The sequence below is a fragment of the Hipposideros armiger genome, unplaced genomic scaffold (genome assembly GCF_001890085.2).
Source record: "Hipposideros armiger isolate ML-2016 unplaced genomic scaffold, ASM189008v1 scaffold_13, whole genome shotgun sequence".
In the NCBI taxonomy this organism is placed as follows: Eukaryota; Metazoa; Chordata; class Mammalia; order Chiroptera; family Hipposideridae; genus Hipposideros; species Hipposideros armiger.
The window spans coordinates 6,556,702-6,581,184 of record NW_017731363.1 but is presented as its reverse complement, the minus strand read 5'-3'; the positions used below and the strand labels follow the sequence as shown (position 1 = coordinate 6,581,184).

The following is a 24,483-nucleotide window of genomic DNA, read 5'->3' as shown; positions in this document are numbered from 1 at the left end:
CCACCCTGAGTATAATCTATTGTATCATTAGGTTCTGAAAAAGAGCCTTTCCTTTCATTGAATTCATTTGCCAAGGTCTGATAAAATATACAATGGATTATTGAAATTAGTATGGCCTAAACAGTTAAGACTACTTTGTAAATGCACTGATTAAAAAGGCTTGTCTCAAAGAAAGTATATCACGATTTACCTTAAAAATAAATTTGTTATCCAACTCTATTCCAGTGCTTAAAACCACTTCAGAGTTCAAATAGCAGTGAAATAACTGAAACATTTTCCTCCCCAGTCTTTCATTACATGTACATTTACTTAAAAGGTTAGATTGTACTAAAGTATATGTATAAAATTGTTTGATTGATCATTAGAAGAAAAATAGTTGACATTGAATTGCACATTTTAAACAGGGGAATTTTACGGCATTTAATTGTATCTCAATAAAGCTGCTAAAAAGAGGTGTTTTAGATAATCAGTCAACTAGTCTTGTGGCTCTTAAGTCTAATACAACAGGACTGGAGGCGAGGAGTGGAATGCAGCTAGTCAGTCAGGAGTTGGGCACATTTCCAGCCTATTTTATCTGGTCCTTAGTAAACTACAGGGGGGTGGGGAGGGTAACTCTGTGGACAAGGGAGGAAGCACTAGAATGAAAGGTCAAAAAGAACCAAATGTTATAGTTGAAACTTCTTTCACAAATTCCTAAAAACATAGACCAACTTAAAGAAGACTTCTGTCAGACACTAAGGAAAGGAAACATGATACTCCTTTTTCTTCATCCATAAACAGGCCATTTCCAAAACAGTAGCAAGAACAGGAATCTCATTTAAAAAAGATTTCTTTCTGTGGCCTGCAACAACTTTCACATACAGGTTGCTTGAGTGAAAACTGAAGGCTGCTTTTAGAATGAATTATTTAAAAACAACTAAGATCGTACTGTACGTAAAGGGAACAAACGTTGTTAAAAAGACAACACATAGATGATGATAAAACATAGAATGATGCTGGTACACATTTATTCTTTTATTGCTAAACACCAATGCCAGCAACTATGGTATCTTCAAGTTAAATCCTAAGAATGAATTACAGCACAGTCAAAAGATTTATAAAAAAAAAAATTCTGTGCACCATTAGTATATGGACATTCAATAAATACCATAGGACAAAATGATGACTGAGAGCCACATATCCATGAAGCACATTTACAATTTACGATTAGCACAATGACCTATAAGAGTGATTATCAAAGGGTCAAGTTTAACTGCATGTCTTTTCCAACTGAGATGCTGAAAAGAATATATACATTCTTTACAGATTGTAGGTGACTTAAAAAAAAATCCTCGAAAATGTAAACAATGCAGAGTAGGAACACTGAAAATAAAGTTTTATGGCTGAACAAAGTGACAACACAGAATGAATCCTTTCTTCAAATCCTCAAAAATAATTCATTTTTCTAATGGTTCTACAGAAACCAAAATGGATTATTTTCATAAAGATGATAATATACCAGGGACATACAGACCTTCTAAGCTATTTTTTTTTGTTAACATATATTTACAGTAAATATTCAATACATTTTTTATAGCTTACTTAAATAGAAACATGCTTTTCTAATCCATAAATACACTAATCACCCAGTCAACCACATTTATTAAGTATTTATGATGTCTCATGCACTGGGTCAGGGATGCAAAGATGAGTATGACCTGGCCCTCACTCTAGAAGTGCCCACAATCAAGCTGATGGGACCACATGTGCTATTTCTTTCCTTTCTCACACTATGAGGCCATTTCTATATACGGCACTGATCGGCTCAATACTCTAATAAAGTGGTCCCCAAATCCTGACCCTATGGAGAAACAGACCAAGGTGTTTAAAAGCTACAAGAAAATTATGTGTTGGGCTTTTATTTTTCCCACCCAAAAAAAGAAGTTAATGGCTAGGATTTCCTCTATTAATTTTCCCCTCACTTTTAAAAAAACTGACCTGTACATATACAACATTGTCATTAGTAAACTGGTTATGTAAACTATTCATGTAATCAAATTAATTATGTATTTCACGGCATTCCCCAAGTTCTACCTGAACAGATCTGAACCTCACTCTAATACACTTTGATCCTGAATGACTGCCTGCCTACAAATAGAACAAACGCCTTTTTCCTGGGATAAACCAATCGTTTGTATGGCTTTAGTAGTGGTAATAATTAATTACCTCGAGTCTTTAATGAAATATTAAAATTGTATTCAATTTCTGTTTAAGAAGGCAGGCAAATTTGTAACACAATCTAAAGTCTGTTAAAAATGATTAAAAAGTTTTAGTGCCTGAGCAGCAACTCAATGATCTGAAAAAGGTGAACCCCATGGAATACCTCATTTAGCGAAGAAGGTGGATAGATGACTGGTAATGTTCTTGAGTGTATGAGAGAAGCACGTATTTGTCATCAAAGAAAAGCACGCTCATAAGCTTCTAAGACCAATAGCTTCACAGTGGCCTGCTGACTTCCCAGATCTCCCAGGGCTGCATCTCCAGTCCAAAAGACCTCAAACTAGGCAGGGCCTTTTTGGGCACAGGAGTCAGTTCCCAGGCTCTGGCAAATCCACATGTGTACTCATATGCAGCCATTCTCACTGTACTACCAAGTCTTCTGTGGACTCACCGAGGTAGCTTAGGGGAAAGATGGAAAGCAAGGACTTGATGCTTTATTACTCAACAGAGAAACATGGGAGCCACTGGTGAGGACCGTGTATGGTTCAGGGTTTAAGGTAGTTGCTTCTTGAAGACAGGAACCCAGGAGCTAGGGCCCGGATCGCCCCAGCAGCACAGGAGAAAATGTCTACCCTGGAAGGGTTCCAAGCTTCAAAGGTCTGTAGAGAATGGTCACCAGGACTGCAGAGGTCCTGGGGTATGTCTTGTGACGTGTTGGAAGACCCAGCTCAGTTTTGAGGTTTATCCCTATCTGCCTGAGCTCACATGCTGCATGTGGGACACTTCCTGCAGCTCACTCTAAATGTCAAGGCTATAGGTGCTACTTTATGAGGATATGGGGACACATTAACAAAGAGGTAACTCTTGTGGGCGATACATGTCTCAAGATATTGGAGGCCTACTTCCTACTTTGTTCACTTATTTGGCATCGTTTGACAAAGATTTTTCCCTTTCGTGTTGGCAGATTCTTTTATAGAATTTTATTAATTATAATCAGACCTCAGTTGTCAGAGTACAAAATAATACACCATTAAATTTTAAAATCCTTTCCAAACAACACAAAGGGGAAGAGATAGAGGCCAAGGAAATGCACACCCTTCCACTTGCCCAAAGTCTGGTTGCCTTCAAATCTGGATTAATGAAGCTTTTTCAAGAAGTTTTCCCCAATTAATTCCCCCCAATTCTGTTCTCCTTTAAATTATTGCAACATATGTAGTCATACAAAATGGTTTAACATGAATCTGCACTTGTTTAGAAACTGTTCCACAAGCATCTGAAGTTTGTAAGTTCAGTCTTTAAAACTAGAATGTAGTTAGGAACCATACCTTGCATTTCTTCTGTTTGTCTCCCATCCGAGTTTGGATACTCTGGATATAGGAGGAGCTGAAAATTGTTGGCTAAAATGTAATCTTAAGGAAACACTTTATATGTCATACCAAGTGATGGTTCTCAGTATTGTATACTGTAATTCAGAGATTCTGTCAGATGAGTGCAAGTATTACCGTGCTGTAACCATCCAGAGTCCCAGGGTCACGTTGGCAGCCAAAAGTACACTGCCACCAAGCAAGATGAAAAATCCTATCAGATCTTTGACATCATTGTCTCCAATCACCGAGGTAAGGGTAGCATCCAGGAAAGAGTTTAAAATCCACTGTCCATCCAGAGCAAAGCAGGGCACTGCATTAACAATAGCCAGAGCTCCTGAGAGGGAAATCAGGTACCTGGTTAAACTCAGTTAAGGAACCAACTGTGAGGTCTGAGTGGAAACCACATTTCCAGGAGTCAGAAGATATTTTACTAGGACTGGATTTGAGATTACAGTTGACTTCCCTTCTTTCTTGGAATCTCTGCCCACCAGTACAGGCCATTCCTTCTTAGATCGCTAATACTTAAAACAAATTATTTACATTATTTCAAAGTTCAAAAACCTGGACTGAAAAATAAAGGCCAACCATTTGTAAAGTAAGGCAGTCTACAATGAACTCCTAGGAATACTATTGGGTTGTTGGAAAAGTCATGACACATTTTTGCAACCAAAAACAGAAAAAAATACATCATGACTTTTCCGACAACCCAATAAGTCTTTCTAATTATTTAATGCTACAACAAGGAAAGGAATGTGGAAGGAATAAGAAATAAGAGAAAATTATTTTTTGGTCCTTACAAAGTGTTACCTTATATTAGGAAACAGAATGATTTGGGCCCCTTGAACTCTCTTTTACCATCATCTTAAGATTATAGTGTAAATCTCTGAGACAAAGCTGCAATCTACAACATAGTCCTGATTGTATCCACTTTTAGTAATTGCTCGCTTGTTTTCCATTTCATTTTTTTGCAAATCATTGAGGAAAGAAATTAAAGATTTAAAAGTGACAAAAATAAAGAGCCCATCCAAACTAAACTGTTCAGTTTATTCAAATTCTACATAATCTTTTTTAAAAAAAATGTCATCTTGTATATGCAAACATATGTTAAAGAACACAAGATACTGTCCTCTGAATTGCTATTTTAGGAGTGGAAACCAGTTTGATCCCCCTCATGCATTCCTCCATTTGCTCAGAGCTAACAGGCTCAGAAGGGGCAGAATTCATCACCTCACTAGTAATTAAAGTTTTCATCCTTTATAAACTTATTAAAAGGTTTTAGACCTGTAAATGCAATTCTCAATTTGTATTTTGGGTTCCTTCCCTTCTGTATCTTAACCTTTCCCCTCCCTGATCAATTTCTCTCCTTTACCTTCGTCCTTCCTAGGTACAATCTGATCTTTTTCAACTTTAAAGTCTCTTTTTTTCAGTTGTTAGCAATTACTTGATAGATGTAAGGTCTATGCATGCTCTATTCAAGGTAAGACTGATCAAGTTCCAAATAACACACTTTTAAAACATTTTTCACACCAGAAAGGATACTTGACAAATGTTTCCACAATCACAGGCAGATCTATGCTTAGGAAGTTAAAACGTGGGATAAAACTCGTGATGCTCACTAAAAAAGAAAAATAAGGAATAATGAATATTATTCATACAGATAAATAACAGCATTATGAATTTTAGCATATGGTAAAAAATTTGGCTAGCCTATTAAGTTGGTTGAGAAAGCCTTTCCCAAACATATGTGGGCAGGATATGCCCCACATATAAAAACAATTGATTATTCTAGAACATCTATAACAGTGGAATACAGAAATTCATGTTCCGGTGTACTTAGGTTTTGAGGTGAGAATAAGATACAACGAACTATATACCAAGTATGAATACCAAATACAGAGACTGACTTAAAAATAAAGAATTTACATCAAAAGAGCCCTTACCCTTTCAAGGTATAATCTTAACATCACATTCATTCCAATTAGGCCACTTAACCCCTCTCTGTGGATTCCATACTCCTATTTTTATTCAAAACATTTAAAAACTTTCCTGTATTTAGGTAGAACCCACAGTACTCATTTCTGAATTACCCTAAAAGGGGACATTTCTTCATTTGTTGGTATGTTTAATATTTGTACTCTATAGAGTCACTTAGCTTGTCAAACTCAAAATTAAGAATAACCCAGGCTGTATCTCGGGATATGACTATGAAGCAATGGGACCCTTTTAAAGAGTGACATAAAACCCACATGTTCAACAACTGATGAATGAATAAAAAAAATGTGCTACATCCATACAATGGAATATTCAGCCATAAAAACAATGTACTGGAACATGTCACATGGATGAACCTTGAAAACATGCTAAGTGAAAGAAGCCAGACACAAAATATTCCATTCATATGAAATGTGAAGAACAGGCAAATTTATAGAAACAAAGTTGTTTAGTGGTTGCCAAAGGCTAGGGGGGTGTTGGGGAGAAACGAGGAGTGACTGCTTAATGGATATGGGGCTTCTTTTGGGGGTGAAAATATTCTGGAACTAGACTGTAGCGATGGTTGCACAACTCTGAATATATTAAAACCGATTGAATTGTATACTTTGAAGGGTGAATTGTACAGTATATGAATTGTATTTCAATAAGTTATTAAAAAAAGGAACATAAAAAAATCTCACATAACAAAATGAGTTACATGATATGATCTTCAGCCATATGGAGAAACTATATATTTAGCCCAATCATGTTGCTGCTAAAATAATCATGCTGCCTCGGTTTTGAAATGATATTCATGTAAAATTCATGTGTCATGCACAAATAATTTCAGTTATAATCCCTATGATTCCTGGCATTCTCTAAGGCATGCTGCTCTTGCCACTGTTTTGGGAGCTTGGATAAATTTAATAAACTCTGACGGAATATCTGAGGATTCATCTCTGTGACTAGGGAATAAATAGTGGACAAGGAAAACTGTATATTACTCTCCAAAGGCCGACATGGGATTTAGACCTTGCTTTATAAGTTCAGATTCTTTTCCTACTGCCTAAATTTTATCTAACGCTTAAGAACAACTCAAGAGGACTGAAAAGTGATCAAATTTATAATAAATAAAATGAATACAAGGATTTGTACTGAGCTCCTACCACTGAGAATATATGCCATCCTACTGATTTTTCCGAGGGTCTACCACAATAATACCCACCTGTGTAGTGAAGGTGCAGTGGATGTCCTACGTACAACATATCGATTTGAGGTGGGTGTTTCACTTTTATTAAGCGAGTATGAGTTTCCAAAGAAGGTATTATGCAGAAACTTGAACTTGAGCTCTTTTTACAATCTTTATTGGTTCTACAAACTTGGGTGGCTTCAACTGCTTTCCGGGCAGGTAGACATGTATGCTATGAATAAAATATTAATTAGTCAACACTAAAAATGATTTATTAACAAGAAAACACCAAGTTAGAGTCCTTCATTACCTTTCATGTCACCTAGCATATTAGGAAAGTTCACATAAAAGAAAGGCCATTTATGTGCACCTATTATAAGTGAGATTCAAGTATTCATTCCACTTTGGTCAAATAAGATATTACCACTATAAATTTTTAAGGATTCTTAGATGAAATGTGACATGTGAAATGCAGCGATTTTAATAAAATGATACAAAGCAAATGGGAAGTTTTCATAGATTCCATTTTAGTTCTACTGCTTATTTTATAATGATTTATAAATCAGACAAGCAAGACTGCTTGTAGGGACAACTTACCAAACGTTTATTAAAATTATTTCTGTAGGAAAAGCACACATCTGTGAGGCTTTGATTGTTACAGCATTCAGTTGAACCATCTAGCCGTTTGTATGCTAAAGAGAAATAGTTTATTAGACTCTGTTATATAGAAGTACATTTGTAATAAAAATTTTGCTTTCAAGACAAAAATGGTAAGTAAAATGCATATGAATTCAGAAACAACTGTATAATTCCAAGTTCAGCTTGATGGCTGCTCACTGCAGTTTGATTTTACATTATCAAGATATTATGTCCAATTTGAAATCAAGAAGCAGCACTTACCCTAGGTTAGCTGTCTTCATATAAACTTACCCACTCATAAAGCTGGAGCTCCAGAGTCTCAGTAGGTTTTGCAATAACTCCAGCTGGTCAAGCACAAATATTCAATGAGCCACTATTAGCTGTCCTAATGCCACTGATCCAGTATTGCTATTGAGCTCCTGCGCTGTGTTAGCAAACAATGAGCCAGAGGATGCCTAAGGAAATCCCTATTATATCAAATACCTATTTCACTTCAGGCTTACCTCGGGACTTTCCTCACACAACCAGAGCAGCCCAATTTGACCCCACAGGTGTGCACACATTTGCCTGCAGAGCAATAATCCAGTTACCATTTTTGAAACAGGACAACTGCTTATTCCCACTATTCATTTATTTTGCAAAGTTCTTCGGTAGACTGCTTCACTAATATCTGGGGCAGAATAAAGAAGCTAAATCACTGATACAGGTGGGACAAAAAATGATTTCCATGTATTTATTTTGGAAGGTTTCCTGCATTCAGCACATCAAACTTGTACAGCATAAATTGATGTATGGCAAGGACCAATTAAACTTAGAATCTTATATTCATACTACCATACTCAGATGTGCTGAGAAAGACACATTCAAGAGCAAATTTATTGCAGTACTACAAAAAAAAGAGAGTATGTTTTCCAGTACTACAAAAAGCTTTTCTATTACTAGAGTGTCTTTAGAAGCACTAGCATGAAAATGTTAGTTGATATGCAATGAGATTTTATAAGGATTTTTTTAAGTTGCTATGCAATGTGATTTTATTTCAGCCAGAGGTGTTTGTTTTTAAAGTTTTTTTTTTTAACTAGGTTATTTGAGGAAGACATCTTGTATTGGCCACAAGGGATCTCACCTAGCCACTGTTGCTCTCTCCTTGGCTAACACAAAGTGAAGAACAAAACAGACGTGAAGCAAACTAACCAATGCATCAATTTCCCCTGTGCATTGGTGGGCTATATGTGTAGTTTTCTTATCAAAACAACAGGTATTTAAATTTTGAGTAACAAGTCATATTGAAAATATGAAAGCAAACTGTGAATATCTAATGGCACTGACAAACCTGTGAGTATAATCACTCGCCCACTCTAATGATAAAGTATACGGTAAAAAGTTGAGAATTAAAAAAAAAATCCACCCGGGCTAAAACCCTCAGTGTTCTCTTTGATCACTTGCTATGTCCCAGCAATATTTACCTCCTCGTAGTTTTTCTCCTTACCTATTCCCACTTGAGTACAGACTCTAATTCCTTCTCACATGGCCCATCTGGACAAAGTCCTAATGGGTTTGTTTGCTCACCACCTAGCTGGCACAGCAAACCTGTCCCACATACCAAATGCTTCAGAGTAACCTGCCAATGTACAACTATGAGAATATAACTCTGCTAATCCAACATTTCCAAAGATCTGCACTGCTCCCAAATAAAGTCTAAATTTCATAGCCTAAAACTTAAAGGCTTATCACTTTTTACCACCTTATCATATACCGTCCTCCTGCTGAGCCAAATTACTAGCAGCTCCTTGAGCACCTTCTAAACTAGCAGCTCCTTGAGCACCTTCTAATCTATGGTGCCGAGGCTCATTCCTATCTTGGCCTCCTGAAATTAAACTCACTGTTGAAGACCAACTCAAGGGCTGCTGCTATGAAACCTGCCTCATCTTTTCAGACAAGACTGACTGCCATCAACTCCTACAACTCCCAATGTTTCTGGTCATTACTTATATTTAACCTTAGTCTGTAATGTGGGCATGGTCTGTTTCTATGACTAGACTGTGAGCTCCTTGAAGGAAAGGTTTCTCAGTATCTTATACAAGGTGGAGGACTTAATATACACGGAAGGCTTAAATGAGGGTCTGTACCACTTGCCTTTGTATTCATAATTAGTTTTAAAATCTACATCTGATGCTTGATCACTAACTTTTCTTGGAGGATTGCATACAATACAGAAAGAAAGTCAAGAATTTGTTTATCACTGCATGTCTGGTGACACAAATGCTTAAAGAGGCCAAGCAGTACCAAATAAATGAAGTGGATAGTGTGTTTGGAAAAACTAGGAAGTGTTGGGGACTGTGATGAATTAGAAAATATATCTCCTGTTCTAAGGGGTTAGCAGCCAGGCCACTCAACTTGGGGTCCAGATTTGACACATCGCCCGTTTTGTTCCAAGAGAAATCAGAAATCTGGACCTTCATGTGAAATCTCTTGAATTTTAAATATTGGCAGCTAATTAAAATGTTAAAAGTTTTACAGTACAAGCCAAACCAAATACATCTGCTAAGGCTGGATTTGACCTTAGGCGACCACCAATTTTCAACCTCTGGGTAATGGCTTCTTTCTATGATGAGAATTCCAACCAAAACACAAATCCATGGCTGTGGCCGTCCTGACAAGATTAAGTGCCTCCTGACACACAGAATTTTCCAATACAAAGTTAAATATTCTGTTACCATGTGAGAAGTAAACGTGATATTTCTGTTTATCAATTTTTAAAAAGTTGTAGGTTTAAAAATATTTTATTTTAGGATCTTTTCTACTGGGTCACATTCAAGAACAAGTTGCTGAACCAATTTCTGTGACTCAATTCTTAACCTATAAGATGAGGATGCCATAGACAATTTTCACATTTGTGTACTTCTATCAAGCATGAGAGGCCAATCCAATTCTACTAGGGAAGAATTCCAGACTGCAATGGGAGGTCCCAGAGGCATTCATGGGTTCAATTTCACTCGAGTTAAACTGAAGGTTAAAATTGTCCCTTAAGGGGGGCCAGCCGAGTGGCGCGATGGTTAAGAACTGGCTTGGGACATCAGAGGGCCCCGGTTCGGATCCCACATATGAGGGCCAGTGACACTGCCCTCCACAGCTAAGATGCTGAACAACAGCTCAACCTGGAGCTGGGCTGCCGTGAGTCGCCAGCGATGGTGTAGGCTGTAGCCCCTGTGGCAGTGGATTGCCATGGGCTACCGTGTGTAGCCAGCAGCCAGCGTGAGCGGCCAGCAGCGGCAGTGAGCGGCCGTCCAGAAGCCGGCGACTGATCTGCCTCGCCCGGGAAGAGCGCAATGATGGTGCCAACTTGGGCCAGTGAAGCAACATCCTCCACAACTAGACTGAAGAACAAAATGACAGCAACTTGTCTGTTCCCTTTCCCCCAATTCCCCAGCACTGTTCCCATCCCCCCAATTCCCCAATAAAAATCTTTAAAAAAAATTGTCCCTTAAATCTCCCTGGTATGGGAGACAATTAAATTTAAGACCAGATCAGTTCCATGATTCCACTACAGGGAGAACCTGCAGAGTCTGAAGGTGCCCAAGATGGGACTTACGATAGTCATAGAAATAGTCTAGTCTTCAAAGGGTGGTCTATACCAGAGGTGATTTTGGAATAAGGCTGGAAAGAAGAGACTTTTTCAATCTATAGTTCATAGTCCCCACTACTTTTTATATCACTAAAATGAACTGAACAATTTCCTTACCCTAGCTTATTAAATATATAAATGTAGTTAGAGCTCCTACACAGGGAGGCAAGCCTATTTATTTTTAGTTCTACAGGAGACTTTCTACCAGCATTGCCTAGTAAACAGCAGATTACAAGTAAAAATGATAAACTCTCTCTTCAATTTAGGATAGCAAAGAAACAAACTGTGGATTACAACTTGATGTTCACAATGGAAAAACAGACACCTTTTTCCCAAACGTTACCAAAAAATGTAGGCATAAAAACAATCAGGGCGTTCAAAATATGTGGAAAAGATTCCCTTTTATTATCTTCAAATAGGTTAGGAAAGGTATTTTCTCACTTTCACTAAAGCTATGTAAGGCAGGACAATATTCCTGTTGCCAGGCAGTTAGAGGCATATACCCTCACCTCTTTGGATTAGGAACATAGGCTGTCAAAGGGGAATGCCTGAGTCTGAGCTCATAGCTTCATTATGGGAGCAGTTGCCTTCAGTATTCAATCTCATGCTCCTTAAAATGTAGTTCAAATGCTAGACTTGCTGAGTACAGTCTTCATTACTCAAGATGATGCTTTCAGAAAAAAAAGAAATTTTGCTCTATGCATATATGAAATGGTATGAAATGAAGAACGTCCTCTCAAACTAAATAAAGAGGATGCTAGCTACTTGTTAGGAAAATAATCCCCCCAAAAGAGTCAGACTAGTTCTTGTGTGAAACTTTTGGTTCCATTCAAATAACTAAGTGGCATATGGACACCCAGCAATCCTAAAAGCGGAAGCTTGAAAATGAATGGGGTAAAGTTTTTGCTTTCTGTTCTGACCAGGAATGAGACCAGGGATCTCTTCTAGGTGTAAAGGGCTCCAGGCCCTTACCCAGTGTCCTTTTTGGGGCTTCCTGGAAAGGCCATTCAGTCTCCAAGGACTGTATGGGACAAGCTATTTAGGTTTGTCCCATGCACCAAGAGCAGACGTGGACTTAAATCAGCTTTGGCTTTCTTGGTGATATTCCTAGTTTAGCAGGTTAACGTTTAAAAATCAAAAAGGAAAAGATTAAGAGAAGAAAAAAAGCAGGTCCCAACAATTTCATAAAATGTGCAGTCATTTCATCTAGATTATCCACATTTTTCTAATTTGCCAAAAATCTGTTAATATTATAAGAACATCTAATCTGCTTAATACCTTAATTAATATATTAGGGACTATCTTTAAAAATTTAATACCACATCTTGGGGAGTCAGGGTATTGAAATAGGAGGCAGAAATGATTGGTTGGACAGCTTATGAGCGTTCCCAGAGTCAGATCTTTCCAAGGTGGCTTTATTGTTTTGAAGTGGTATTTATTCCTAGAATTTTAATTACGTATACTGAATTCCTCTCTAAATTGAATACAAATCACCTTTGGATTATTGACCCTTTTGTATTACCATATTTGGCTCTATCTTTCCTCTCTATTCATAATGAAGAAAAAAAAGTACCTACATACACATAAAATACTATTAAGCCATAGCTTTATTTATTTATTTTTTTGGGGTGACACTATGTCAGTTTTTATTTTAAAATCCAACCACAGAACGAGTGGGAGGAGAGAAGCCCAGCAGGTTTGAGGGCCCCAGGCAGGCCCGGGAGGGATGTGGCAACCCTGCCCCAGTTTGCACACTGGGGCCAAGCCTTCCAGGGGTGGGGGTGCGGCTTCAGGCCTGAGGCTGCTAAGAGGGAGGCAGGGATAGGCAGGCCCTAGCCCCATGGTGCGACAGGGTGTCCTAGCTGTCCCCTCTCCATTTTTTCCCACCAAGACCCCAGCTGCCCCCTCAGGAGCCCCTGCCTCTAGTCCAACCTGCACACACCTCGCAGGTGGGAGGTCTGCCTTTCACGAACTGAACTGACTGTATTATTCCCTTGATTCAAAGCCTACTGTCTTGGGAACCCAGTTTTGACACAGCCCAAAGCCACAGGTTGCTCAAAATGCTCGTGGCACTAAACTGAACTCCAGGCCCTGCTGACCACCGGGCACCTACCTGCTCATACCTTCAGCTTAACTCCCCCCCCCCAGGTTGCCCACCCACCTTGGCAGCCCTTGGGCTTCAGACTCTGCCATCAGGCCTGGCAACCCGCCGAATTGGGCATCAGCTGTACCATCAGACAGGAGGGGCTGGCCCCCCAAATGAGAGCCCCAGGAGACCGAGGGCAGAAGGGCAAGTGGGTGGAGAGACAGAGAAAGGAGAACAGAGGAAGGGGGGCTGGAGGAAGGGGAGAGAAAAAAGGGAACAGGAGGGGAGACAGAAAAGGGTGGACAGAGGAGAGGAGATGAAGGGGGAAGGGCGGGGTTACACAGGAATGGGGACAGAGGATGGGGGGCAAAGGAGAGGGGCAAGAGTGAGGGGTGCAGGAGACAGAGAGGGGAACAGAGAATTGGGGACAGAGGGACAGGAACGGGGTGGGGAGGGAGAGGGGGATGGGGTATGAAGGAGGGAGGACGGAGAAGGAAAACACAGCAAGGGGGGATGAAGGAGGGGAACAGAGGCAGGGAAGTGGGGGTCGCGCGCGGCAGTGTAATGAAGACCCCAGGCAGTCCTCCCGCACCTGGGTGAGCGGGCTGCGCAGCAGGCCGGCAGCAAGCAAAACGCAGCGCCAGCCGCGCGTGCCGCGGCCCAGTGCGGGCCGTTGGGGCGGGCGCGGGGTGGCGCAGGCGCAGGCAGGGGCTCGGAGAGCGCGCAGCGCTGGGGGCAGCAGCGCGGGGGTCCGGCAGGCAGTGGTGCGCCGGCAGTGCGGCGAGCTGCGGCTCCGAGCTCAGCGCCAGGCCCAGCACCACGCATAGCAGCCACGAGGCAGCGGCCAGCAGGCGCCGGGCTCGGCCGAAGCCGCCGGCCGCACGCAAGGCCCACACCTCCGGGTCCATTGTCTACCTCTACACCTAAGCCGTAGCTTTTTAAAATGTCAACAGCCCCAGTGGTCACGTGTGGCATTAAAATTAATCTAGTATATATTTTCAATTACATTTACAGTCATTAACATTCCTGTAAACTGGCTAAGTACATGCACTCAATTTATAAATGGTTAAATAGAGGTACAATTTTATCATATAGTCATGTAAAATGAACATAAATCGTAATACATGTTGCTTCTAAGGAGGTTAAATAGATATTGAAGAATTGTTTTGGGATTAATTTGTTAAAAGTATGGAAGAGTAATATCTGCTTTAGGTTTTTAAACAAATACTTCTAAAATATAGTGTATGATCTGTAAGAGTGAAATACTCAAAAAGTTAATAAGGAAAGAGTTTCAGAGTATTTCAGGGAAAATTTTCATTTCCATTTCGACAGGAGAAAAAACCTTAAACATGTAAAATACAGATACCCGAAATAAAACAATCCTATTAGAGAGAACTTTATTTGATTATTGTGTCATTTTGGCTTTTGTAATTCAATACAGATGACACTAAATTTAGAGAAACTGGAGGAAAATCATAAAGGACCTAAGAAATATACAATAATAGATTATTTCTCTTAGAGAAGAACACAGTGTGGGTTACATATCAACCTTCTCTCATCTGAAAAGTTTGATAAGTAAGATGGTAAGTGGCTCTTGAGAGTATGAAAACTTTACAAATATTTCAACCTCAAAGAATCAGGTTAGCCCACTGAACAATTTTTTTTAAAGATTTTTATTGGGTAATTGGGGGGATGGGAACAGTGCTGGGGAATTGGGGGAAGGGGAACAGACAAGTTGCTGTCGTTTTGTTCTTCAGTCTAGTTGTGGAGGACGTTGCTTCACTGGCCCAAGTTGGCACCATCATTGCGCTCTTCCCTGGCGAGGCAGATCAGTCGCCGGCTTCTGGACGGCCGCTCACTGCGGCTCATGCTGGCTGCTGGCTACACACGGTAGCCCATGGCAACCCACTGCCACAGGGACTGCAGCCTACGCCGTCGCCGGTGACTCAGGGCAGCTCAGCTCCAGGTTAAACTGTTGTTCAGCATGTTAGCTGTGGAGGGCAGTGTCACTGGCCCTCATATGTGGGATCCGAACCGGGGCCCTCTGGCATCCCAAGCGAGTTCTTAACCATCGCGCCACTCGGCCGGCCCCCCACTGAACAATCTTAACATCATCACAAGGGAAATAAACAGACACTGTGTGCCTCCTGACATGATGCGATAGGAAGTACTGAGTGCTACCTGGAAGTATTTTTGCTTCCCCCTTCCCCAAATGGATCCTGAGTCTACTCAAGCCACTAGACCTAATTACCATTTATAGGAAATTCGGGGGGCATCTGAACATGTTACTGACACCATGAGGATAAGATATAATTGGTCAAATCCAGGATATGGGAAATCTGACAAAACAAATGACTCAGTTTCTTCAACAAATGATATTAAAAAAAAAAGTCTGAGGGCCGGCCGAGTGGCTCAGTTGGTTAAGAGCTCGCTCAAGAGTTTGAGCTCTGAGCAACAGTGGTTCGAGGCTGGCCCGAGCTGAGCTGCCAACAGGTGGCAGGATGGCTCAGCAAAAAAAAAAAAAAAAAAGTCAGGGGGGAATTATTATAAGTTAAGAGACTTCGAAGACAACTGAAACAAACCAACTATTAAAAAAAATGGTTAGCGGGCCGGCCGAGTGGCGCATTGGTTAAGAACTGGCTTGGGATGCCAGAGGGCCCCGGTTCGCATCCCGAGGGCCAGTGACACTGCCCTCTGCAGCTAAGATGCTGAACAACGGCTCAAGCTGGAGCTGGGCTGCCGTGAGTCGCCAGCGACTGCATAGGCTGCAGCCCCTGTGGCAGTGGGTTGCCAGGGGCTACCGTGTGTAGCCAGCAGCTGCTGTGAGCAGCCGTCCAGAAGCCCGCGACTGATGTGCCTCGCCCGGGAAGAGCGCAATGATGGTGCCAACTTGGGCCAGTGAAACAACGTCCTCCACAACTAGACGGAAGACCAAAACGACAGCAACTTGTCTGTTCCCCTTCCCCCAATTCCCCAGCACTGTTCCCATCTCCCAATTCCCCAATAAAAATCTTAAAAAAAAAAAAGGGTTAGGGAAACCTGGTCATCTTGGTGGCCTAGCATCCCCCCTCCTCCAGCCCCCTGCCCCCTGTGATGGTGCTCTGAGGCCCGCAAGGGGTCGCTGCCGAGGTTTCCACCAGCCCACGAACAAGAGCATAGCAGCCACCCGCTCCAGCGGCCCGTTCATGGCCACCCACAAGTACTATTGGCGCTGCCTGGGTTCCACTTCCAGTAACAGCTCCTGCCTGTAGACATGCTGAGTGCCCTGGGGAAGCCATCCCCCACTACCCGGGTCTCTCCAAGGCTGACCCGGGTCACTCATGGGCGAGCTTCTTTTTCGGGAAGACCACTGTCCCATTCATGGCCACAGTGTTGGTGTCCCCAGAGCACTCGCCGTCTCCCCAGGCCTCCAGCAGCATGATCACCTGTGACCTGGCTGGGGAAGCCACAAAGCAGCAGCCTGGTGGCCAACCCAGCAAAACCAATGCTGGGGGTGAGGGTGGGGGAGGGGCATCAGCCACCAGACTTTCAGAAGAGCTAGGCTCTTTTGAGCCCCGCCCCCACCCCACACACTAGGCAGGCTGCAACAAGCAGAAGCAGTTGGGTTCTTTTATATCAAAACAGCAAAACACCAAAAACGACAACAACAAAAACTTGAGAGAGCCTCACTCTTTACTCTCCAAGCCACACGTGAGCCTTCCTGACATCCCATAACAGTGTGCCTTGCACCAAATAAACAAGCAGCCAGCAACAAAAAAAGGGTTAGGGAAAAAACCAAACGGGAAAAAAAACAGGGAAAACCAAGTAGATATTAGGAATTATCGTTGATTTTGTTAGGTGTGATAACAGTACTGTGGTCATGTTTAAAAAGTCACCATCTATTAAAGACAGGCTGAAGTTTATGGATGAAATGACAGGATGCCTGGGAAGTGCTTTAAAATACTCCCCGCAAAAGTGAGCTGACTGATGAAAAAAATTGGCAAAATGTTAATAATTGCTGAAGCTAGGAGAAGGATGCATGAGGTTTCTTGCATACTACTCTACTGACTTTTATGTATGTCTGAAAAATTTTTACAATAAAAGCTCTTAAAAATGGGTTATACATGCAAAATTACATTTGAAAAAAAATTTTTAATTCAGTTCTTACTACTCTGCCATTGTTGTACACAGTACTTTCGTAAAGTTATTCGTGATTACTAATCATGTTTCCTAACCAGTAGAAGTGGACAAGTATCCAGGGCAATTCTTAACTTAAAGATATATAGTCTGTGAGCATAATTTGTATTTTCCAACACTTTCACTAATTTGTGCCCCCATAATTTTGTATAAAGAGCCAGGAGGCTGATTTTTCAGAGCTGAAAGAACTCAAGACAAATTTGGTAGCTTCTGAGAATAAACTTGCTTCACCCTGCCTCTTGCTACAGGGAACAACAGATCTGACTTCAGGGGGTATTTTCAGAAGCCAAGATGACTTCCTCTGGCTGACTGCCACGTAAAATAACTCTACCCCAAATAGCACTGGACACGCCACTATCCATACAGCACAGGAGTATTTAAATGACTGGAATTTAGTTAGCTGGTTATGGTTGTGCTGATATAACACAACTTTTTTTTTTAACGCAGAAAGAATTAGATACTAGAGTCCTGAAAGTCAAATATGACATTATGAAATTAGAAGTAAAACAATAATACGTAATAAAGGAAACGTAGATATTAGTATCCAACTTACCAAGAAAGTTTACTAGTTTGAGCCTATTATTACTTGACTGATTTGCTTTAAAGAAATTAGAACAAAATAAATCTATAGACATAATTTAAGAATTGGTGAATAGCAAGGACTGCTGCTTGAAGCATATTATACTGAGGAAATACACACACCTCTCACGGGGAAGCTCAGCTGCTGTAAAGTTGACGCACTTATGCAGTAACCAATTTGAGGTTCATAGGCGATGGTATCTAGACATTCATTCCAATCTTGTACATTAGTCACGGGACAATCCTGCAGATGGGTGACAAGGTCGCCCACAAAAAGGCCTCTGGGTCCAATGGCAGGTGAGTCCTTGGGAAGAGGGCAAAATCAAATCAGATAATGTGTGAAGACAATCCATGATTAATCTGAGCAAAAATAGTTAAAGACACTGAATTGATTAAATAGGATATTTTGAATAACACAGAAAATAATCCAGCTTTGCATTCAAGATATGTAGTCCTAGAAAATTAACAAAACAAAGCCCAACAATTACAGTTACTTTTCCTGCTTCTCCAAGATTTTGAATTTTATTTATTATTCATGTTATTTATTTTTATTAGTTTCAGGTGTACAAAACAATGCAATAGTTATAATTTTCACCCCTCACGAAGTGACCACCAGATTGATTTTTTTTGCAACTGGAAAAAAAACAACCCCAAAACCTACTTGCCAACTGTTAAGATTAAAATGACAGTTTTTCACAAACTGCTAAATTTTTTTTTTGTGAAAGTCATCAGAATTCCTTCCTTTTCCTATATCCTCAGTGGGTAACGTTGTAAGACAAGTCCTTAGTTTAAAACAGTGCCAAATACGAACAGCCGATACTGTTAGCACAATGAATATGTGAGCCAGATGCTCACAAAGGTAATGTTCCTCTTCCCCAAGTCTGAATAGAAGATTTGATACCATTACAGTTGTTTTTCCTTTTTTTTTTTTTTTTGTCGAAGGGAGTGAAATAAAGTTGGAAACAAGCTCCCACCAAATGTTCCAGCTGGCTAGCTTAGGTTTCATATTCCTTACTTCTTAAGAGTAGACATTTGATTAAAAACAGAGTTATAAAAATAAAGTCAAGGTAAATGATTCATTTAATCAGCAAACTACAGGTAGAAAATCTTGACACTATTTTTGTAACTCAGAACAGAAACAATTTTCAGTATTTTTAAAAAGCCAATGTGTTCACAGAACTTTGTTCAATTTGAAAGGATTACCAATAATTTCTTCAGGGGAAACTGAGCTTTCTGTATGTGAGGAAAACTTGAATAAAAGTTCCTGACACAAAATGCTAAGTGTAACATCACAAAATCTGGTGATAAAAATGTCCAAGTAATCCATTATTTACCTCAGCAACTTCAGTGATAAGCACCCCGACTCCAGTGTAGTAAAAGGGCAAGAGAATTACAGGGAGGAGAACAAGAGCTAAAATACCCAGGAGTGCAAGGACAAAATTATGCCAGATACCTGAAAGGAGAAAAAAAGGAATAAGTTCAACCAGGGGCAGGGATGATATAGGTATTTGGACTTCATACTGCCTGGGCATTCTGATAAATCAGTCAAGTAACCAGAAAAAGCTGTGAGGCAGATAAACGTACTTGTTAGTATAGCAGACAGATGTTTAGTTAGAGGCCTCTTCCATTTCAGATATTAAAATATAAAATAAGCATGTTAATACATTAGGAAGACCACATGCTAATGATTTAACATGAATAAAATCGGTATCCTATTTATATACCGCTGACACACACAGAGGGTGCCAAAAAATGTATACACATTTTAAGAAAGGAAAGACTATATATTAACATAAATTGTAATACTATATACTGATAACAAAAGATGAATACAAGTCATGTGTATACATTTTTTGCACCCCTGTATATAACACAAATAGGATATTTTATTTACTATACCCTCTTCCCAGAAAATGTATAATTATTAATATAAATATACTTGTGATCTTTGAAAGGAACTTCCGAGCTATTCAAATAAACCTAAGATGAAATAAAAAGCATTCTTGCTGAACTGGGGTATGGAAATCCAAAAGGTATTTGGAAAAAGAGGTTCTTTGAAGAATTAAAGTATTAAGGAGAGTACTATTGGGACCAAATAGATTATGTATCTTACATCATGTCAAACTATAACCATCTCTACCATATAAACAGAGATGGTTAGGTGAACCGAGTAGTGTGCTGGAGTGTGCTCCTACTGCTTGCCACAGCCTTACCTATTCCTCCCTCAGGGACTTCAGGTTGGCACCTTGAAATTGGCCATGGTAGGAGTACATATTTACAAGCCAGAAACCAGCAAATGCTACATCGCCTCCAGAGGCAGGTGTTAAACATACATTAGCACACTACATAACCCCTCCCCCATCCCTATCCTTCCTTTCTTCTACTAGTTTTTCTCACCAGGCAGGGTGGGAGCACTACTAGCACTCTGAGCAGTGCTGATTCTCAGTTGTGCAAGTCTGTCCCTTATATAACAGGATATTTAGCATTCCTGGCCCCATCCACTAAATGCCATTAGCGCTCTCCAGTCACTGAGAGGACCAAAGAATGCCCCCCACCCCACACATTCCAAACATTCCCAGGATGATAGCATCAGTGATCGAGAACCAATGTTCTATAATGACTGAAATGTAAGCTAAACACATTACCCAGACTCTCAGGGAGCAGAGTATGGGCATATGACTGTTTTGGCCAACAGGATACGAGTGGAAGTAATGAAGATATCTCTGTCCTGCTGGCTGGCATGTAGCTATGTGATGGAACTAAACCTGAGTCTATAACATAGAAGCAGCATGTTGGAAATTGTACAGCTAGCAAGGCAGAAAAGGCCTGAGTCCTTCAAATCACAGAATTATATCAGTGCTGAACTACTTACATTTGGAATGTTTTATGAGCATTTAAGCCTGTTATTTTTAGCTATTACAGCAGCCAGATACCTGCTAATAATACACGTTCCACGTACTATATTTGCATTGTGAAGATGCCCCCCCCCCAGTGCTGTAAGTTAAATTCCAGAAATATCCAGAGCAAGTCTAGTCTATGACATATTGGTAAACAATCTTTTCTGTTCTATACACATATCTTTTAAAAACACCAATGGTATCAAATTATTTATCAGGAACTGTATTTTGCTTTTTCATTTCTGTATTTTGGATTTGTACCTTATCTGTACATTTCATATCTATCCCATTTCTTATGTCCACTACAGAGTAACCCATTTAAAAAAATATATACTGACTTATTTGTAAGGTTTCCTACTACTGATCACTTAGGCTGTTTTAACTTTTTCATATACTGCTGCGACAAACAGCTTTGCTCATATTGCTATGCATCTAATTACATAGAAATGGAATTGTTGGATCAAAAAATATGTGCATTGAAATTGACTTCCAATGCGCCTGCATTAATTTATGTTCTCATAACTGGCATGTTTCCTCACCTTCTAAACAACGCTGGATGCTATCGTAGTTTTAGACTTTGCCATCTGCTAGGTGAAAAGTAAAATGTCTTAATTTCTATATCTTTAATTGTGAGTGAGCCTGTACATCTTTCATGTTTATTAAAAGGCTTTTTCTATTTCCTTTGTCTGAAAACTATTTCCATCATTCCCTGTTTACATTTTTTGACTGGGTTGTTTTTTGTTTTATTTTACTAATTTGTATATATTATTATTTGCAATATACACATTGAGGAACTTGGTCTTTTGTAAGAGGTATTATAATTTTTTCCTCCAGTGTATTGTTTGGCTTTGTTTATAGTTTTGCCTATGCAGATTTTTTAAATTTTGGTGTGGTCAAATGGTTCATTTGCATTAAACCATTCCCAGTTCAAGATTACAGAAGATACCCGTGCTTTCTTGTATTGCTTTCATAGCTTCATTTAAAAAACAAAATTAGGAGCACTTTCTCAATCCATTGAGATTTTGCTTCCCGGCAATTGTCATTAGTTTGGCTCAAATAAACTCTTATAGCTTTAAACAAACAAACAAACAAAATTAAAACAAAACACCCCCCACCACCACCACCACTAATTTTTTAACCCACTAGAATTTAATGAAACTAATTTAGGAATACAGCTATAACCCTCTTACCCCCTCCCACCCCTGCCAAGTTGCTAGTCCCAACACAATTTTCACAAAATAATCCATCCCCACCGATTAGATTCGTCACCATTACCATGTGCTAAATTCAGCCCCTCCCCAACTCAGGATGGGACAGCCCACTGGGACTGCCTAAATGCTTGCACCCTCACTATTTCTCAGAATACCACCACACAACCATGGCTCTTCCTATCCAAACAGTAGTTAAAGGGGTACACAGCAGCACTGATTCCTTGACTCTCTGGGCAGCCTCCTATCTCTTGTCAGGGATGCAACTGGTACCAGATCACCCCTCTAGAGTCCAGAGTTGCCCATGATGGTTAAGTGGCAATGAGTGAGGTAGAATACACATTTCCTTTATTTAAACAACCTCTTGTCCATTAATGATTTGTTTAAAAGTACATCAACGGAATTTTTGTTACAGCTTTTACTTTCTCTAGAACAGGATTCTTCATATTGGCATTTTGGGGCAGATTGTTGTGGGGGACTGTCATGTGCACTGTAAGATGTTTAGCAGCATCCCTGGCCCCACTCCCTAGATGCCAGTAGCACCCTCCCTATTTTCTGTATTTTTTAGCTATGGTATTAATACAGGCAAGTTTTTTTTCTCTTTAGAACACGTATTTTATTTTTGCCTTTTCTATTAAACAGGTTGTACATATTGTTTAAAAAGTCAATGTATAAACAAGACAACTACAACTGTGCATGACTAACTAAACAGGCAAAGAAATTACACTAAACAGTACCTGACAGTATTTGGGGAAAACAAAATGACTAAAATAGGTTTAAATTGACTAATACTATTAAATTACATTTAACATTCAATACTACATAATTAAATGCAGCTAAAAGAATTATGCAAAATGTGTTAATATCAAAAAATACAACCAAAGTTAAGATAGCAAAAAAAACCTATATAACCTGTTTTAAACAGGAAAATACTTCTTGTGTGCACGTTTACTCTTTTAAAGAAAATCTATAACAAGCAAAGTTATCAATCCAGAAACACCACATAGAATTATTAAATATATTCATAAAAATATAAATATGAACATTTTAAAATACAGAACTTCTAAAATTTATAAGCAATAGGTGAACTTGAATACGAAAAGTCTCATTTTTAACAGTTTATATTATAAAGAACAGTCTTTTTATGTAAGATTCATGAATTATCCTCCTGTTGGGATCAAAAAACACCATGTTTTCCAAATAGTATTACAGAACAAAATAAAGCACCTTAACAATGTAATAGAATATAAACATACATGTTTTTCTACCTTTTAACTTTCTTTTAACATTTTAATTTTATTTTTACTACTCTACCAAAACATGACCCTTTAGATATGTAGAAATCAAAAAAATTCTTTCCTAGAAACAATATACAAGAATGGGGCATATTCACTTCAAATTACACTCCTGGAAGAACCTTCCCTAGTTTGAAAAGGGTCTTCTCTCCTTTTTACTGGCTATTTTTGTTCTTATTATGTGTTAACATATGCGTTTTAAGGTTAGTTGACTGAGTAAATCTCCTACCACAACCATGGAAGGGGCACATGAAGGGCCTATCCCCGGTATGGATTCGCAAATGGGTACGCAAATTGAAATCTAGGGAAAAGCGTTTTCCGCAGCCTTCGAAGGTGCACTGATAGGGCTTCTCTCCGGTGTGCACCAGTTGATGCCGTTTTAGTTTTGAGGACTCAAGGAAAGCTTTGCCACATTCTGCACATACATGAACCCTGGGACCGTGGGTATGCAGATGCTTTTTCATAGCACTGATATCCCTGAACGCCTTTGAGCAGCCTTTATGAGGGCAAGCTACTGGTCTCGGATTATCATCTTTGGGTTTTTCTTGCTTACGTGTAGCAAATTCTGCCAGCTGCTCGGGATCTGAGCGGTTAACGCCAGGGGTTCCTACAGTAGGAAGTTTCTTTCCTGTCATGTACCCCGAATAACCAGGAGCTGCATTGACCTCAACCTGTCCTCCTGCCTCACGGTCACTTTTACTGCCTGGGGACCACATTCTGATGGAAAACTCACCCCCCAGGTTTTGGATCTGCACGTGCTTCTTCTGCACCCACTGACTGCTGCCCTCCTCAGAACCACCGCTTCCCGCCTCGGCCTCGCTGCTGCTGTAACTCTTTTTACCACTGGACTTTCGGTTACGGCGCTTGTGGCTGTGGCTGTAGGTGGATGACGACCCGGAGGCTGCGAAGGACGCCAGGGTCTGATGAAAGGTGTCTTCTACTTTCGGGATGAAAACCTGGCTCTCGAGGTGGTCGTCTGACTCGTAGCAGCCCACCACTTCTTCCTGTGTCTGCACCATAATAAGTTCCTGGTCGTCGCCCCCTTCGGGGGTAATAACCAGCGGCTGCAGCACGAGCAGAGGCGAATGGTGGTGGCCACCATGGATCCAGCTGCCGTCGGTATTCTCGTACTGAATGGTGTCCAAGGCCATGGTCTCCGCAGGGACGGCCTCCGCCAGGTCCACAGGGTCGAGCTCCACAGGGACGGCGTCCGCAGGGACGGTGTCTATAGGGACGGCCTCCGCCAGGTCCACAG

The 24,483-nt window shown here is 40.3% G+C and overlaps 2 protein-coding genes across 2 annotated transcripts in view; both read right to left on the bottom strand.

Annotated features, from left to right (window-relative positions):
* Positions 1–990: 990 nt before the first annotated feature.
* Positions 991–24,483, bottom strand: part of MBTPS2 (membrane bound transcription factor peptidase, site 2) — a 42,217-nt gene continuing 18,724 nt past the window's right edge. Inside the window, exons 6-11 of the mRNA XM_019667113.1 lie at positions 19,163–19,281; positions 17,952–18,132; positions 7,324–7,418; positions 6,763–6,958; positions 5,106–5,181; positions 991–3,920 (exon numbers count right to left, since the gene is read on the bottom strand). Coding sequence (XP_019522658.1) covers positions 3,698–3,920; positions 5,106–5,181; positions 6,763–6,958; positions 7,324–7,418; positions 17,952–18,132; positions 19,163–19,281 — 890 coding nt within the window. The 3' untranslated portion in view covers positions 991–3,697. The remainder of the gene's footprint in view (positions 3,921–5,105; positions 5,182–6,762; positions 6,959–7,323; positions 7,419–17,951; positions 18,133–19,162; positions 19,282–24,483) is intronic.
* Positions 23,227–24,483, bottom strand: part of YY2 (YY2 transcription factor) — a 2,595-nt gene continuing 1,338 nt past the window's right edge. Inside the window, exon 2 of the mRNA XM_019667126.1 lies at positions 23,227–24,421. Within this exon, the coding sequence (XP_019522671.1) occupies positions 23,384–24,421 (1,038 nt within the window). The 3' untranslated portion in view covers positions 23,227–23,383. The remainder of the gene's footprint in view (positions 24,422–24,483) is intronic.